General features: G+C 42.2%; 1 protein-coding gene across 11 annotated transcripts in view; it reads left to right on the top strand.

Annotated features, from left to right (window-relative positions):
• MYT1L (myelin transcription factor 1 like) overlaps nucleotides 1-18,307 on the top strand; it is a 384,470-nt gene that overhangs the window by 204,290 nt on the left and 161,873 nt on the right. For 4 of the 11 annotated variants that reach the window (XM_034766426.1, XM_034766424.1, XM_034766425.1 and 1 more), the window contains exon 1: nucleotides 15,775-15,872. The exons of 5 other annotated variants lie outside the window; for them this stretch is intronic. In XM_034766426.1, the coding sequence (XP_034622317.1) occupies nucleotides 15,858-15,872 (15 nt within the window). In that variant the 5' untranslated portion in view covers nucleotides 15,775-15,857. Of the gene's footprint in view, nucleotides 1-15,773; nucleotides 15,873-18,307 lie in introns of those variants that run through there. 2 more of the 11 variants (XM_034766416.1, XM_034766415.1) reach the window with 1 other exon arrangement.

The following is an 18,307-nucleotide window of genomic DNA, read 5'->3' as shown; positions in this document are numbered from 1 at the left end:
CCTCTATCAAAAGCTTTGAATTAAAGGCTCTTTTCTATATAAAGAAAGAATTGGGTGGCGGGTGGGGAGGGTGTATATTTCGACGTCAAGATTTATCAATATGGCACAATGGATCACATACTGTATTAAGGGCTGATTTTGTTTAATAAAAATAAATGCTATATGCTGTTTTGTGTGTTTAATTACCATTACCATACTAATGCAGCTTGACACAAATCATGAGCAAAAAGTTAATTATCTAGTAAATAAGCAATATATCATGCACCATTTTCTAACATACTAACAATGTGCAATTAATAAGAATCTGAAAAATAGTAAGCTATATAATTTCTTAAATAAATGTACATAGATATAGTGTACCCTCCTAGGTAGCAAAAAATGTACCAAATCTAGTGTACAGGTTCTATTTAGTTGTAAATCAACATGTTTTAATGATTTTATCAACCAATGAGAATGCACCTTTCTTCAGAAAATAATTGAAGTACAAGTGGAAAAGTTAAAATCAATAATTTAAATGGACGCTTTCCACTTGGTGATTTAAATTGCCTTGATTTAAATCAATCCACCCTGCTCGGGGTCAGTTTCCACCAGCTGCTCTTCATCCAAGAGCAATGGGCCATCTTAATATTACTGGTGTGGTTACATGTGGTCAAGGATGAGGAGAGCTGTGTGTCATCTGCATATTGCTGGTCCATTTAATCTGACCAGTTCACCTAGTGGTTGCATGTAAATGTTGAAAAGGACCAGAGAGAGAATTGATCTTTGTGGTACTCCACAACTGAGGGCTCTAGTGCAGTTTTTCCATCAATACTCATTGGGTGCATCCCTTCAGGAAGAACTCAAACCATTTTAGCTCATTACCATGGACCCTTGCCACTTCTCTCAGATGAGACAGCATAATCTCATGATCAACAGTGTCAAATGGATGTCTGTCCATTGATCGGAGATCACCCATCAGTGCCATCAAATCAGTTTCAGTTCTGTGTTCTGCCTCAATCCAGATTGTGCTGGACCTATGGATCTAGAATGTTAGCTTCAGTTAGATGAGCTTGTAGCTGGTCTTTTGCTAGCTTCTCTATGAGGTTTCTCAGGAATGATAGGTTTGACACTGTGCGATAGTTGGCTAAGGCTGATGTATACAGAATGGGTTTCTTTGGTGTTGATCAGACTATTGTGTGTTTGAAGGAGGAACAGATTTATTCTTTTGAGTGATACACTGGCACTCAAGTTTCTGTCCTTCTCTTTTCACCCATCACTGGGTATCAGAAAACCAAGGAGATCTGTGTGGGCAATGGGGAGAAAGGGGCTACTTGGGAGACAGTGTGTCAGTGGCCACCAGGGTAAAATGGTAATGATTTACCAAATCTATGAATCCTCATCCTGTTGGTGGGATGCTGTTGTCTTTTATCAGGCTCTAGAATTTGTTGGAGTCCTTGAGTCTTCATGGTTGAAGCAGGATCATTGGTCTTTCTTGTTGCCAGCATGGTGGATGGTCTCTGATGACTGCCCTAATGAGGTGACAGTGGCTGGGTTGTGGTGTCCTCTGTTTTGACATCTAGACTGAAAATCAGGTCCCAGGTGTGACCAGCTGTGTGGGTTGGACCAAAGATGACCTGTGAAAGTCCTAGGGAGGCAAGTGATGAGATGAGTTTTGAGGTTTTGCATGTGCAGTCTTTTCGATATGCATGTTGAAATCTCTCAGGATGACAAGCCCGAGTATTTCCCCACCATCGCTGACAAGGTATCCATGAACTCCTTTATAATTCTTTAGTCTCTGGTGGTCTGTAAATGAGCATAAAATGTATGTTGGCTTTTGGCAGGTCTAAACTACCGCTTATGTCAATATAACTTACGTCTCTCAGGTGTGTGAAAAAGCCACTCCCTGAGCAACGCAAGTTACACCGACCTAAGCACTGTCCACACTCTCCTGCCGACATAGCTTCCGCCTCTTGTGGAGATGGAGTAATTGTGCCAATGGGAGAGCTCTTCCTTAACTGGACTCAGGAGTCTAGGTGACCTGAGGTAACCCCTTTTCAGCCTATCGGGAAAAGGGCCTTTATCATTCTAGGGCTAATGTACTTGCCTTCCACCACTCTCTTACAGCTTTCCAGCCTGACTTTGTCACAATGACAGTAATAATAGATAGGGCTGAGCCTACAAGAGGAAGCGTCTGTAGCATCAGACATCCATTTCCTTAAAATAAGCTGTCCTTGGTGTCACAACGCTCCTGTTGCTCTTACCTGCTTTGGGAAGGAAGTGGAGAGGTGTGGGAAGATAAATAGCACTTACTGTTTGGTTTTGTCTGAGTTAGAGCTGAAACGTGGCCTCCTGACCAACAGGTAGTTGTGAAATCTGGGGGGAGCAGGGCTGAGGCTCAGGGCTCCTTCTTTGTAAGATGGAAGAGCCCTCTGGCTCTCTGTGAATATGTCTGTCTATCTGAAGTGTTTCATAAAAGTTTTGCACCAGCTGTTAGAGATATGCAACACTATGAAATACCTTTGATATTGCAACAGATAGTGCTGATTGAAATTTTTCCATTGAAACATTTTTTTTAATTAAAATTGTCCTTTTTTTCTGAATGTCCTATATAGACTTGGCAGTCATCCTCAGCCCACATAAAATGGACTTCTTGATCTGCGTTAACCATTCCTGAAGTTACTTGCTACATGCTAACCACTTCACTATTATCATCTGCTATTTTCTTTCCATTGCTTATTAAGTGCTAATAACACTTGTTTCCACCAGAATTTTGTTAGCTTTCAATCTGCTTATCATTGGCCAGCACAGGCAGAACTAGTCCCTTGAATAATGACAGCAGGCACACGTTTACCAAATACAAGAAACAGGTGTGCAGTATTGCCAACCCAAAGATTTAAAAGTCATGAGTTAGGCTCTCAAAAAATCACGAGATTGACTTAAAAGTCACAAACAGTCAAAAACCAATACATTTCAGTTTTTTTTTAAATTTGCCTTCTGGTTTAGAGCCTTTAGGCTGCATTTGGGTCACATTGTCCCACTTTGTGTAGCACTGGTGGGTCCAGTTTTGGGTAAGTTTTAAGTAAGTTGTGGACAAATTGGGGAGAGGCCAGAGGAGAACAACAAAAATGAGAAAAGGTTTAGAAAACCTGACCTATGTGGAAAGGTTAAAAAACTTGGTATATTTAATCTTGAGAAAAGAAGGCTGAGGGGAGAGGGGGCGACCTGATAACATGTTATGGGGTCTTATAAACAGGACAGTGATCAGTTGTTCTCCATGTTCATTGATGGTAGGACAAGAAATATTCAGCTCAATCTGCATCAAAGGAGGTTTAGGTTAAATATTAGGAAAAACTGTTTAACAATAAGGATAGTTGAATATTGGAATAAGTTACAAAGGGATGCTGTGGAATACCTGTTATTGGAGGTTTTAAGATCAGGTTAGACAAACACCTGTCAGGGATGACTAGCTGTTTTTGGTCCTGCCTCAGTACAGGGGGCTGGACTTACATGACCCCTTGAGGTCCCTTCCAGCCCTACATTTCTATGATTCTATACCTGTGCAAACTAGGGTTGCCAATATTGGTTGGCCATATTCCTGGAGGTTTCACCAATGACAGAAACTTTAAAGATTAATCTTTAATTCCTGGAGACTCCAGGACAATCCTGGATGGTTGGCAAGCCTAATGCAAACATGAGGTGCTACTGGTTTAATTGAGAGCAGAAAATGGTACGTTTTACTTGTTTGTTCTTGTTTCATTGTCTTAACTTATTCAAAAGAAAAATCTGTCTTCCTAGAATGTAAAAATAATGTGTTTCGCACAATATTTACCTCAGAAACAGGACTGGATCTTTTATGGTTAGCTTAGGATAACTGCATATTTGCATTAATTTTTAGTAGCTTATATATGGGGGAGGGGGAGCAAACTTACTGACCCTCCAAGTTATATATGACAATCTTCAGAAGTTCGAGAATCAGGTCACACCTCCTGGGCTCAGGACTTCAGCCCCACAGGAAGCACCTGCTGGGGCTTGGGGTATCAGCCCTGCTCCTGCTGAAGCCCCAAGCACCAGCAGGTGCCCCCTGCAGGGCTGAAGCCCTGAGACTCCACTCTTTGTTGGGCAGAAGTCCCTACCCCACCACTCTGCTGCAAGACAGATGTCCCAAGCTCCACTACCCAGTCTGGTAGGTGGAGAATGGGGTATGGAGGGGCTCCACAAGCCACTCTTTAAATATAAAAGAGCCGCATGAGGCTCACAAGCCAGTTTGGCCACCCCTGTTATATATAATGTTAAAAATGGCAAATGCTCAGTTATCACACCAACGGATGTGGTACATTAACAAAATAGAATAAACAAAATATAACAAAACAAATAAATATGTTTTCAGACATAGAAATAAAATCACACCCAGACTGACCTTGCATTCCAGACTTTTTATTAAACTTGTGATTTTTTGAGAGCCTAACTATTAAACTTTCTTTATTAAACTATTAAACTATTTCAGATCTGTGGAAGTAAGAGGTTGTAATGGAAACATTGGGAGATCCTTAATTGTGGTGGCCAGACTGTGGTGGCTGCTTTAATATAGCACATTTGTAAATGCCTTGCACAGAGCTCCAGGTCTCTGATGTAGCAATCGTAATAATGCTATGCTTGCTCTCGTCTGTGCCCTTGGAATATGTTTGGCTTTTTGCTGTATGTATGAAACTACCAATTCATATGCATCTATTTTTCTAATTTTTACTGGGGATGTTTATGTGCCGGTCTTGTGCAGAGACTTTGCAATGAATATTTTATGATTACTTTTGAGTTTTCATTTATTCTCTTTTGGGCATTATCTAATATAGTTTTATTGTTAACAAAATACAAGCCAGCAACTGAATAAAGTAGGTGCTCTTGTTTTATACAACAGCTGCACTAAACAGAAAATCTGTGATGCTATTTAATTTATGTTAATTATGTTAGTGGTACCATGATTCATATTTTGCTTGTCTCTCTTATTAATTTATCATTTAATTGTTGCACTTCTAAACACTGTAAGTTATTTATAACATAAGCCTCTTGATAAGACACGTGTAATATTTAGTAGAATAATAGCAACAAACATTTCTGATATCATGAAGTTCTGAAAAACCACCTATGCAATCTCCTGCACTAGATAAGAACTGGAAACAAAACCATTTTCAAATATTGTGAAATAGTGAACCAGGCAGAGGAGATAGTATTCAGTTTACCTAATGACAGCAGTAATCAATGTGTTTTAAATAAACCAACAGGCTGTTTTTCCATCCTCTTTTCTAAAGTCTGAGGCATGAATGTTTTTCAAAATTAAACGAAGTAGGTTGATGATAAAACTTTCCCATATTTGTAATGTTTGTTTTCTGAGGGTATGTCTACACTATGAAATTAGGTCGATTTTATAGAAGTCGATCTTTAAAAGCGATTTTATACAGTCGATTGTGTATGTCCCCACTAAGTGCATTATGTCGACGGAGTGCATCCTCAATACCGTGGCTAGCGTCGACTCACAGAGCAGTGCACTATGGGTAACTATCCCACAGTCCTTGCAGTCTCCGCTGCCCATTGGAATTCTGGGTTAATCTCCCAATGCCTGATAGGACAAAAACATTGTTTTGGGTGGTTTTGGGTACCTGTCATCAGTCTCCCCTCCCTCCCTTCCTGCGTGAAAGCAATGGCAGACAATCGTTTCACACCTTTTTTCCTGGGTTACCCATGCAGATGCCATAGCATGGCATGCATGGAGCCTGCTCAGCTCACCGCTGCTGTTGTGAGCTTTGTAAACACCTTGCACATTATCCTGCAGTATGCCCAGAGCCTAGCTAGGAGCTACCAACATGAGGACGATTGTGAGGAGAACATGGACACAGACATTCCTGAAAGCACAGGATGTGGCAATTGGGACATCATGGTGGCATTGGGGCAGGTTGATACAGTGGAATGCCGATTCTGGGCCTGGCAAACAAGCCCAGCCTGGTGGGACTGCATACTGTTGGGATGATACCCAGTGGCTGCAAAACTTTCGCGTGTGTAAGGCTACTTTCCTGGAACTTTGTGAGTTGCTTTCCCCCACCCTGAAGCACAGGAATACCAAGATGAGAGCTGCCCTGACAGTTGAGACGTGAGTGGCAATAGCCCTGTGGAAGCTTGCAACGCCTGACTGCTACCGGTCAGTCAGGAATCAATTTGGAGTGGGCAAATCTACTGTGGGGGCTGTTGTGATCCAAGGAGCCAATGCAATCACTGACCTTCTGCTAACAAGGGTAGTGACTCTGGGAAATGTGCAGGTTATAGTGGATGGCTTTCCTGCAATGTAGTTACCTAACTGTGGTGGGGGGATAGACGGAACACATATCCCTATCTTGGCACCGGACCACCTTGCCAACCATTACGTAAACCGCAAGGGGTACTTCTCAATGGTGCTGCAAGCACTGGTGAGTCACAAGGGATGTTTCACCGACATCAATATGGGATGGCCGGGAAAGGTGCATGACGCTCGCATCTTTAGGAACTCCGGGCTGTTCGAGCAGCTGCAAGAAGGGACTTACTACCCAGACCAGAAAATTACTGTTGGGGATGTTGAAATGCCAATAGTTATCCGTGGGGACCCAGCCTACCCCTTGCTCCCATGGTTCATGAAGCTGTACACAGGCAGCCTAGACAGTAGTAAGGAGTAGTTCAACTATAGGCTGAGCAAGTGCAGAATGGTGATGGAATGTGCCTTTGGACATTTAAAAGCTCGCTGGCGCTGTTTGTTGACTAGATTATACCTCAGCGCAACCAATATTCCCATTGTTATTACTGCTTGCTGCATGCTGCATAATATCTGTGAGAGTAAGGGGGAGATGTTTATGGCGGGGTGGGAGGTTGAGGCAAATCGCCTGGTGATTCTAAGAGCCAGACACCAGGGCGATTAGAAGAGCACAGCTAGGCACACTGTGCATCAGAGAGGCTTTGAAAACCAGTTTAATGACTGGCCAGGCTATGGTGTGACAGTTGTGTGTGTTTCTCCTTGTTGTAAACCCGCCCTGTTTGTTGATTTTAATTAGCTGTAAGCCAACCCCCTTCCCCCTTCGACCACAGCTGGCAAAGGAAATAAAGTCACAATTGTTTTGAAACCATGCATTCTTTATTTATTAATTTTTTAAAAAGTGAGATAAATGACAAGGTAGCCCGGGTGGGATGGGGGAAAAGTGGAGGAGGGAAGGACAAGGCCACATTGCTTATTGTAGCCACACTGCAAATCAAAACTGTTTGATTGACAGCCTTCTGTTACTTGGGCCATCCTCTGGAGTGGAGTGTCTGGGTGCCCGGAGCCTCCACGTTCCTGGGCATCTGAGTGAGGAGGATATGGAACTTGGGGAGGAGGGTAGGCAGTTATATAGTGGATGCAGTGGCGGTCTGTGCTCTTGTTCCCTTTCCTGCATCTCTACCAGATGCCTGAGCATGTCCGTTTGCTCACCCATTAGCCTCAGCATTGCCTCCTGCATCTTCTGATCGTGCTCACTTTATGCTTTCCTGGCCTCTGTCACTGAATACTTCCATGCATTCAGCTGTGCCCTAGCAGTGCGGGCGGACTGCATGAGCTCGGAAAACATGTCATCACGAGTGTGGTTTTTTCGCCTTCTAATCTGTGATAACCTCAGGGATGGAGATGATGGGGGAGCATAGAAACATTTGCACCTGTGGGGGGATAAAAAGGGAAAGTAAAATTTAAGTTGATACATTTCTGAGAACGAAAGGGAGACTCTTTCATAGTGAATCAAGCAATTCACAGCAGACAGCAGACAGCACATGTGCTTTAGATACAAGGTCGCATTTTGCCTTTTATATTGAGCGCCTGCCGGTATGGTGACACATCACATACGGCTGGGCAACAGAATTCAGTTTCAGGCAGCCATGGTAAGCCACAGGGTATGCGGGGTTGGCTTCTTCCACCTTCATAACATGTGGGAATGGTTTCAAACTGCAGCACCCTCCTTTTCCCATAGCAAGCAATGCTGGTTGGGTTTGCCATTTAAAAGGAGGGGCTGCGGTTTTGGGGTGGATGTGCAGCACACCCCTCACCCCACCCCACCACGTGGCTATTCTCAGGGATGATCCCTTTTAGCCAAGCGCAAACAGCCCAGCATGAACGGGATCCTTTTACTGTTCCCTTACAAAAATTCCCCTATTTCAACCAGGTGACCATGAATGATATCACTCTCCTAAGACTAACACGGAAAGATAAAGATTGAATATTGCTTGAATGAGACCAAAACCCAGGACCAATCGCTGCCATGCTTTGTGCTGCAAGGATTCCGGACTACGTGCTACTGGCTTGATGTGGTAAAATGTCCTACCGTGGAGGACAAAATAAGGCAGCCCTCCCCAGAAACCTTTTGCAAAGGCTTTCAGAGTACCTCCAGGAGAGCTTCATGGAGATGTCTCTGGAGGATTCCTGCTCCATCCCCAAACATGTTAACAGACTTTTCCAGTAGCTGTACTGGCCATGAATGCATCCCAATTTTTCAGGGCAAATCAAACATTAAACACAATTGCTTTTAAACCCTGTAGCATAGTTACAAATGTGCACTCACCAGAGGTGCCTTCTCCGGCTTCAGAGTCCGGGAACCTGCCTTGGGAGGGTATTGGCTCCAGGGTGAGGAAAAGGTCCCGGCTGCCAGGGAGAACGGATTCTCCGCTTGCCTGCTGCGCATTCTCCTCCTCCTCCTCCTCCTCATCCATAAAATCCTCCTCCCTGTTGCATGAGACTCCTCTCTTGCAAGTGTCCACGGACAGTGGTGGAGTAGTGGGAGGATCCCCTCCCTAGAATGCCATGCAGCTGATCATTGAAGCGGCATGTATGGAGCTCTGATCTGGAGTGACTGTTTGCCTCCTTTTTTTTTTGGTAGCCTTGCCTGAGCTCCTTAACTTTCATGCGGCACAGCTGTGTATCCCTGTTGTAGCCTCTCTCCACCATGCCCTGTGCGATTTTGGCATATATATTAGCATTTCTTCTTTTTGATCGGAGTTCTGCCTGCACAGATTCTTCTCCCCATGCAGCAATCAGATCCAGTGTCTCCCGTTGGCTCCATGCTGGAGCTCATTTGCGATTCTGGGACTGCCTGGTCACCTGTGCTGCTGAGCTCGCCACGCTGACCAAATAGGAAATAAAATTCAAAATTTCCCGGGGCTTCTCCTGTGTACCTGGCTAGTGCATCGAAGTTGAAAGTGCTGTCCAGAGTGGTCACATTGGAGCACTCTGGGATAGCTCCCAGAGGCCAATACCGTCGAATTGCATCTGCACTACCCCAAATTCGATCCAGCAAGGTCGATTTTAGCGCTACTCCCCTTGCCGGGGAGGAGTACAGCAGTCTATTTCAAGAGCCCTTTAGTCAATGGAACGGTGTTGGTTGTGTAGACACATTGCTTATAAAATTGACCTAACACAGCTAAATTCGACCTAACCTCATAGTGTAGACTAGGGCTGAGAGTACATATTGAAAAGAACATACTTCTCATCCTGTTTAATGAAATCCAGAAAAGGGTTTCCATTTTTCCTCATAGTGCATTGTATCTCATATGGTGTATTGATCTTTCAGATGCTGCTGTGTCTTTCATTCTCTTCAGTGACTAGGCCTAATGCAGGGTCACTGAAGATAATGTGAGTCATTTCATTGACTTCAGCAGGCATCAGATCAAGCCATAAACCTCTCAAGTGTGGTTTATTTTGGCCAGATTTCTGTGATTATTTTTCAGACATTAGATACGGCATTTTCAAAACTGAGATCCAAAGTTGTATGCATGCAAAAACTGCACATGCACATGAGCTCACATAAATATGCTAACAAGTGCACTTTTGCACATGCTGTCTTGGGCTGCTGTGCCTAGAGGTTGGAGCAGGAGTCAGTAGCCAGAAACTGGAGTCAGAGGCTAGATGCCAGAGCCAAGGGTCAGAAACAAAGTCAGAAGTCAGTAATCGGAGCCGAGGGTCAGAGCCAGGTTAACTGGAGTGAGGCAAGGCTGTGGCCAAGCAGGAACTAACACAGCCGTGAGCGAATGCTTTGAGGAGCCACTGAATTGCTGCTGCTGCTGGTCTTAAGAGCCAGTCTGTGGACTCTTCCAACTAATCAGGCAGCATAGCCAACCAGGCAGCTCTCTACAGACCAGATGCGTTTGTTAGGTTGCCCAGACTAGCTCTGCTGAGGCATATTCATTTATCTGACCTGTTCATGTATATGCTCATTTTTTTGCAGTGAAAATCAGGACCCTAAATACATATTCAATGCTTATTCAGAGCTGGTCTAGTTTTAATTGGGCTTTTGGGCAATATTTTTTGTTTGTCCGCTCCCAATCACAGCTAGTAGGTGAGGCCTCTACACCTTTACTGAGCATGGGTAATTCCAAATAAAAAAAAGAGGCTGAAACTCAGCATAATTGTGATTCAGTAGTTTAAGAGTTTTAGCTTAACTTAAATCTTTTAAGTTGTGACCACTCTGACCTGAATTTACCATTGCTTTACCTTGGCTTTTTATTTCATGGTCTGAATTCTGTGTATGGAGTTAGGGGCTGTACTGAATGTTCCACAACACCTATGGTTATTTAAACATTCCATAGTTGGTTGGTTGTCCATTCTCTTGGGACTTTTTAACATAAAAATGTGTTGTGTTAATGTACCGTGTGAGAGTTGTAGGGAGAGTGTATGACAGTCCTTCAGAAATAGTTAATTTTCAGCATGTAAACACACACACACACACGTACGTATGTAAATAGAAATAGAAACATTTCAGTTAAGTGTACAGTACCCAAAAGACCATAATGTCTACTTAGAACACATTATTTTTATATTAAGTAAATTTATATTTAGGTATGTGTTCTAGATTTGAACATGTGTATTTTACATTTAAGATTGTTTATAATATCTCGGATGTAAATCTGTACTTTGGGGCATATTTTCCCCGTACTCTGTGCACATAACCCAGTTTGATGTCAGTAAGAGTTACTTGTGCATAGTGAGGGGTGGATATACAGTATCCATTTGTACATTTGTAAAATTTTCACCTACTGGCTTTAGCATTTCCCATTGTAGCAGCAGTATTTAATTTAACTATGGACCACCATCTGCAAAGCTTTAGTACACTGTACTCCTGCTTTTGGAGAAGCATGAGCCTCCTGTGTCAAACTTATGCCAAGGTATCGCACTGCAAACTGACAAATAGTATGACAAGTTATATTGCTTCTCTTATATTAGAGTTACTGGAACTCTGTAAAACCTGAATGGCAATGTGTGTATCATATCTGGGAAAAGTTAGTTAGGCTTGTGAGACTCAGAAAAATCTATGGTAATTTTGAAAGTGATGGAACATGTTTCTCTCCACTCACGGCCAGTTCTTAGAAAAATTTACTAACCTGGAAAGTATTTGTACAGATTCATCATTTTTTTGAAGTCTTCGCAGATTGTGAAATATGGAATTAAATGTTTTGTGCAACATGGTTCCAATCCTGTTTGTTCTGAGCAAGTTGATAGGAGTTATGGGCCTTCAGCCCCTAAGAAGGCTCAGAACATCTCTCATGATTGAGCTCAAACTGTATAACATGTTTAATTCCCATATGTCACCATCTAGGACTAGAAAAAATGCTGGACCAGTAGAAATACTTTTGTTCTTACCAATATTGGTAAGTTACTGACACAAGCTAAGTTGATAAAAACAAAGGTTAAATCAGTTTCAGTGTGCCAACATTTGGGGCTTGCACTGGTTTAATTAGATCTATTTTTAAATCAGTTTAGTTAAAGTTGTACACTCATACTATAGACAAGGCCTTAGGAGGTGCCCAACAACTTGCTGTTTTACAGTCTAGTAGAAACAAGAACAGATGAAAGTGCAGGAGAGGAATACAACATTAAAGTCAGTGTTCAAGGTGATTACTGGCATGTTTTGAATGTTGCCCTAATTTGGACTGAGGAATAGCTTAGTTCTTCCAAGCTTGTTCACCAGGGCCAACCCACAACATTTTGGCACCTGAGGTGAGGAGCTCAAATGACGCCCCCATTCCCCCTCGCTTGGGCCAAAACTTTGAAAGGTTTCAATTCTGCCTTCTTCCTGTTCTAGTCCTCTAATGGTACTGCTCTGTTACCTACCCCAATAAAGGAGAACTAACAACTTAAAATGCCTTCTTCAAAAATTTTAAGTAACACTTAACTTTCAAACTCCTGAACAGCAAATGTAACTTTTCTTGTCTGCATAGTAAACACTGGCATTTTTATCCGTTTGAATAATTAAAGTGGTGCTTTCTGTACCTTCTTGGTTCCAAGATTTGAACTGCTTCCTGAAGGTCCACAGTCTTGGCCAGCTCATGCTCTATTGAGATGGTTGCAAGGCCAACCAGCTCCTGTGTCATTGTGGAGCGTAGATGTGTTTTTATTAACTTCAGCTTGAAGAAGCTGCGTTCTCCACTGGCAACTGTTACAGGAAGTGTTAGAAGTATGCACAGAGCAACAAAAGCATTTGGAAAGAGGGTGGTCATCTTATTTGTGCACATATATTCCAGAACAGCCTTTGGAGTTGATCCTGCTGAAATGTATCTTGAAAGGGCTTTCAGTTCATCATCTAAATCACTCACATCAATATTGCACATGTCATCATGTGTCACTGTCTCTAGTGCCCTGCTTTGCTGGTGTAAGTCTTCTACATCACAGCCAGGGCTCTCCCTGATGTTAGTAAAAGTTCTCTGTGTGCATCACAGGGAGAATAGGGCAGAGGAGTAATTTACATTCTACAGACATTCTACTACTGTGCTTGTTCTACCCCTTTGTAAAATATGCACCGGAGTTCAAATTGTTTATCTTTGCAAAACTCTCTCTGGATCTCCGTTATAAAGATGCCTTGATTATATGCTGGAATTTTCCTGGGGAAAAACTGTCCTGTTCATTATTTTATAAAATTGTCTTGTTTTACTTGATAAAGGGACTATGAAGTCTTTGAGTTAAACTTCAGCTGCCCATACAAAGGGTGCACCTGGGTTTGGGGAGTAGAGGCTGCACAGAGGCCCCTTCTCTCCCGAGTGCCTCTGTGCAGGAGATATCCATTGCCCAGCTGTTTATACACCCTGATCACAAGGTGGGAGAGGGGAGGGAAAGTTTGCTAGTGCCACTGAAAGTGCTGCATAACTCAAAGACTCACAGGGAGATACTGAGCACACTCCTCCCAGCCCTTTGGAGGCATTACATCCTTTGTGGACATAATTCCTGCTCCACCTATTCGGTGCTACGCCCTCTTCCCTTCCTCTTCCCCAAGCCACCTCTTCCTCAAGCCATTTGAATGTACCTGTTGGCCAGTTTTTAAATCCAGTTTCTTACCTTGTAGCTCCCATATTTGAGCCGGTAGTAGATTGAATTACATTAAAGGTCTTTTCCAGGATTGTATAGTTTATTTCTGTTTAAACAAAAAAATGACCAGTATGTAGTGTGTATCACTGAACCATAGAATCATAGAAATGTAGGACTGGAAGAGACTTCGATAGGTCATCGAGTCCAGTCCCTTGTATTGACGCAGGACTAAATATTATCAAGACCAGTGGTTCTCAAACTATGGGACAGACCTCCCAAAGGAGGTGTGTGAATGTTTCAAGGGAGGAGCAAGCTGTGTGCCTTTTTTTTTTTAAGAGCTCTGGCTGTCAGCCCTGGGAGGCAGGGTTAAAGGGGATAGCTGGAGCTCACCGCTTAGACTTCCCCTCTCCCCAATCCCTCACCAGGAGGCAGCCCAGACTTAGGCTGTCCTCCTTCTCCACTCCCAATCCTTCACCTGGAGGCAGCAGGTCTCTGGCTGTCAGCACTGGGGTGGCAGCAGCAGCACAGAAGTAAGGGTGACAATGGGACACTAAGTCTGCTGTCACATTGCCACCCTTCTTCTGTGCCTCTGCTGGTGCAGCGCTGCATTCAGAGCTGGGTGTCCAGCCAGCAGCTGCTGCTCTCTGCTCTGCCTTCAGAGCTAGATGGTGGCATATGTACCTCCATGTGGGGGCAGGGGCATAAACGACTACAAACACAAAGAAGGGGGGCCTGATTAAATAAGTTGAGAATCACTGATCTAGACCATCCCTGACAGGTATTTATCTAACCTGTTATTAAGAACCTCTATGGATGGGGATTCCACAACCTCCCTTGGTAACCTATTCCAGTACTCAACTATCCTTGTAGTTAATTGTTTTTTCCAAATATCTAACCTAAATTTTCCTTGCTCCAGATTAAGCCAATCACTTCTTGTCCTACCTTCAGTGGACATGGAGAATAACTGATCACTATCCTCTTTATAACTCTCCTTAAAATATCTGAAGACTGTTATCAAGTCCCCTCTCAGTCTTTTTTTTTCAAGACTAAACATGCCCAATTTTTTAAATCTTTCCCTAGAGGTCAGGTTCCACTTGTTCAGGACCTACCAGATAAGGATTCTCTTCCTTGTTCTCACTCACAGTCCCATCACCTGCTGTGCAGCAGTTTCTCAGAATCTCCCTTTTTTGGTGTCCAGGAGATTCAGCAACCATCGGTCTTCCCCTCTGTTCAGCTGAGAGATCACTTTGGGTTCGGGAATTGGAAAATATCATGTAGTCACTGTAACCCTTCTAACAATTTTAAGTGTAGTACATTTCATTAAATATATAGAATTGATCTGTGGAACTAACTGCTGTGGGATATTAATTATTGAAGTAAATAGTTTAGTACATTGAAAATAGATACTTCATATGAATATCATATATAGTTACAATAGCTGGAGTAAAAAAAAAAACAGTGTTTGTCTATCAATTCTCATGCTTCAGGGCATAGTTTGATAACCAGTTTGGAAGATGAAGAAACATCTGCTCCAATGTACAGTGTAGCATGATTACCAAGTGTTCATTATATATTTTTGAAACTTTGACCACTGTCAGAAACAGGATAAGTGACCAAGATGGAACTTTATTCTGCTGTGGCATGACCTTTCTTATGTTATTTAATTAAGGGAGTTGAGAAATTAGAAGCTAATTTTATGAGCTGACAACAGATATATAGTTATGCCCCATTCTCTCTTGCCATTTTAAAGTTCTTAGGAAGGATGCAAGCCAAAGAACCAAAACCATGATTATTAAGGGTCATACGTTGCTGTCAACCCAGACTTCAACCCCCACTACTGATGATTGTGGGAGATTTAAGCTATGCTGGCAATTTTAGCATAAAATTTATGCAATTAGGGACTGTTTCCAAGCCCAGTGAAATCAATGGGAATCTTTACATTGACTTCAATGGACTTAGATCAGGCCCATGTAGCTGGATTGTGCAGTCAGGTATACGGGTGTAACTCCCACTGAAGCAGATGGGAGTTGTGCATGTGCATCTGAGGGCAGAATTAGGTGCAACTTGATCCTTTTTTCTATTTCTCAGGAACCTCACTCCATTTTTTCCCTTCTGCCCACTGGTATCATTTCTGTGAAGGGCCTCAGATGTAGGTATAAATCTACTTGCAGAATTTGGCCAAACTATTATTTAAGAGTCCCTCTCTTTAAAATACTGGGCTGCTGTAGAACTTAGAGTACTATGGAATTTTACAGCCAAATTATACTGTATGACATTTCTGTACATCTGAATAACTCCATAGAGTTTCTCCAGATTTATAATGCTATAGTTGAGATCAGACTCTTGCCCTGTTTGTGCTAAATTCTGAGATTCATTTTAGTTAAGTCTCACTATTTTTTTCCATCTGCTTCTTTTATTAAAGTGCCTTTCATCTCCTTATTAGGATTCCCCTTTCTTTATTCTGGACCATGTCATGCGATTTCAAAACAGAATATAACTCTTACTGACTTGGGGGTTCCATGTACCTAATGGACACACAGTGGTTCCTGAGATGTGTATGAGTTCAGTAAGTAGAATCCATATTTCACATAGTTTCAAGCACAAATTCAGGATGTGAGTCTCTTTTGACAATTACATAGTGCTGTCTGGAAATAATAGTTTGTTTATTACTTGACAGTAGAGGTCAGTATGCTAAATGATAATCCTTATTAAACTGTACTTTGCCAAAAAGAGATATTAAAGATAGAGAGGGTGAAGGCCTGGCCCCATTGAAGTTAATGGTAAAACTCTGGCAATTACAGGCTGGTAAGCCTGACTTCAGTACTGGGCAAACTGGTTGAAATTATAGTAAAGAACAAAATTGTCAGACATACAGATGAACATAATTTGTTGGGGAATAGTCAACATGGTTTTTGTAAAGGGAAGTCATGACTCGCCAATGTACTAGAATTGTTTGAGGGGGTCAACAAGCATGAGATAAGGGTGAACCAGTGGATATACTGTACTTAGATTTTCAGAAAGCCTTTGACAAGGTCTCTCAAAGGCTCTTAAGAAAAGTAAACTGTCATGGGATAAGAGAGAAGCTCCTCTCATGGATTAGTAACTGGTTAAAACATAGGAAACAAAGGATAGGAATAAATGGTCAACTTTTGGAATGGAGAGAGGTAAATAGTGGTGTCCCCCAGGGGTCTGTACTGGGACCAGTCCTATTCAACATATTCATAAATGATCTGCAAAAAGGTTGAAGAGTGAGGTTGCAAAATTTGCAGATGATACAAAACTACTCAAGATAGTTAAGTCCCAGGCAGACTGCGAAGAGCTACAAAAGGATCTCTCAAAACTAAGTGACAGCACAACAGAATGGCAGATGAAATTCAGTGTTGATAAATGCAAAGTAATTCACGTTGGAAAACATAATCGCAACTATACATATAAAATGATGGGGTCTAAATTGGCTGTTACCACTCAAGAAAGAGATCTTGGAGTCATTGTCGATAGTTCTCAGAAAACATCCACCCAATGTGCAACAGCAGTCAAAAAAGTGAACAGAATTTTGGGCATAATTAAGAGAGGGATAGATAATAAGACAGAAAATTTCATATTGCCTCTCTATAAATCCATGGTATGCCCACATCTTGAATACTGTGTGCAGATGTGGTAGCCCCATCTCAAAAAAGATATATTGGAATTGGAAAAGGTTCAGAAAAGGGCAACAAAAATTATTAGGGGTATGGAACAGCTGACGTATGAGGAGAGATTAATAAGACTGGGTCTTTTCAGCTTGGAAAAGAGACGACTAAGGGGGGATATGATTGAGGTCTATAAAATCATGACTGATGTGGAGAAAGGAAATAAGGAAGTGTTATTGTCTCCTTCTCATAACACAGGAACTAGAGGTCACCAAAGGAAATTAATAGGCAGCAGGTTTAAAACAAACAAAATGAAGTATTTCTTCACACAACGCACAGTCCACCTGTGGAACTCTTTTCCAGAGGATGTTGTGAAGGCCAAGACTATAACAGCGTTCAAAAAAAGAACTAGATAAATTAATGGAGGATAGGTCCCTCAATGGCTATTATCCAGGATGGGCAGGGATGGTGTCCCTAGCCTCTGTTTGCCAAAAGCTGGGAATGAGCAAAAGGGGGTGGATCACTTGATAATTACCTATTCGATTGATTCCCTCTGGGGCACCTGGTATTGGTCCCTGTCGGAAGACAGGATACTGGACTTTTGGTCTGACCCAGTATGGCTGATCTTATATAAGTTCCAGCTAGGAACAAATTTTTGAGGCCTCATCCTCCCTGATTGAACTAATCTCGTTATCTCTAGACTGATTCTTGCCTGCATATTTATACCTGCCTCTGGAAATTTCTACCGCATGCATCTGACGAAGTGGGTACTCACCCACGAAAGCTTATGCTCCAATACATCTGTTAGTTTATAAGGTGCCACAGGACTCTTTGTTGCTTTAAATAGACTGAGTTTCTTACTGTGAGGTATGTTTTCCAGACCCTTAATCATCAATCGTAGCTCTATTCTGAACCTCTTCCAATTTTGCGACATCCTTTTTGATGTGTGGACATCAGAACTGGACATGGAATTCAAATAAGGATCTCACTAATGCCATATACAGAGGTAATACACAGCCCTCATCCATTGGGTGCTCGTGTTCAGTTGGTTATCTAAGTCCTTTTCACTTTTTCTTGTGATTGCAGTCCAGGATACCATCTTGTAAGTATGACCTACATTCTTTGCTCCTAGATGTTGGTCCTTGAAACTGACATGTTCAAATGAGCCAACTTTACCAAATGATCAAGATCAGTCTGTATAACTGAGCTATCCGTAGCATTATTTATCTTTCCACCAATTTTTGTCATCTGCAGATTTCACCAGCAATGATTTTATTTTTTCTGTGAATAGCTAAGAACAGATTCCTGTGTGATCCCACTAGAAACAACCCCATAGGATCATGATTTTCCATTTACAATTATTTACATTACA

Source organism: Trachemys scripta, chromosome 3, assembly GCF_013100865.1.
Source record: "Trachemys scripta elegans isolate TJP31775 chromosome 3, CAS_Tse_1.0, whole genome shotgun sequence".
Taxonomy (NCBI): domain Eukaryota; kingdom Metazoa; phylum Chordata; order Testudines; family Emydidae; genus Trachemys; species Trachemys scripta.
Note: the sequence above shows the minus strand (reverse complement) of the source record. Positions and strands in the feature narration are given on the sequence as shown.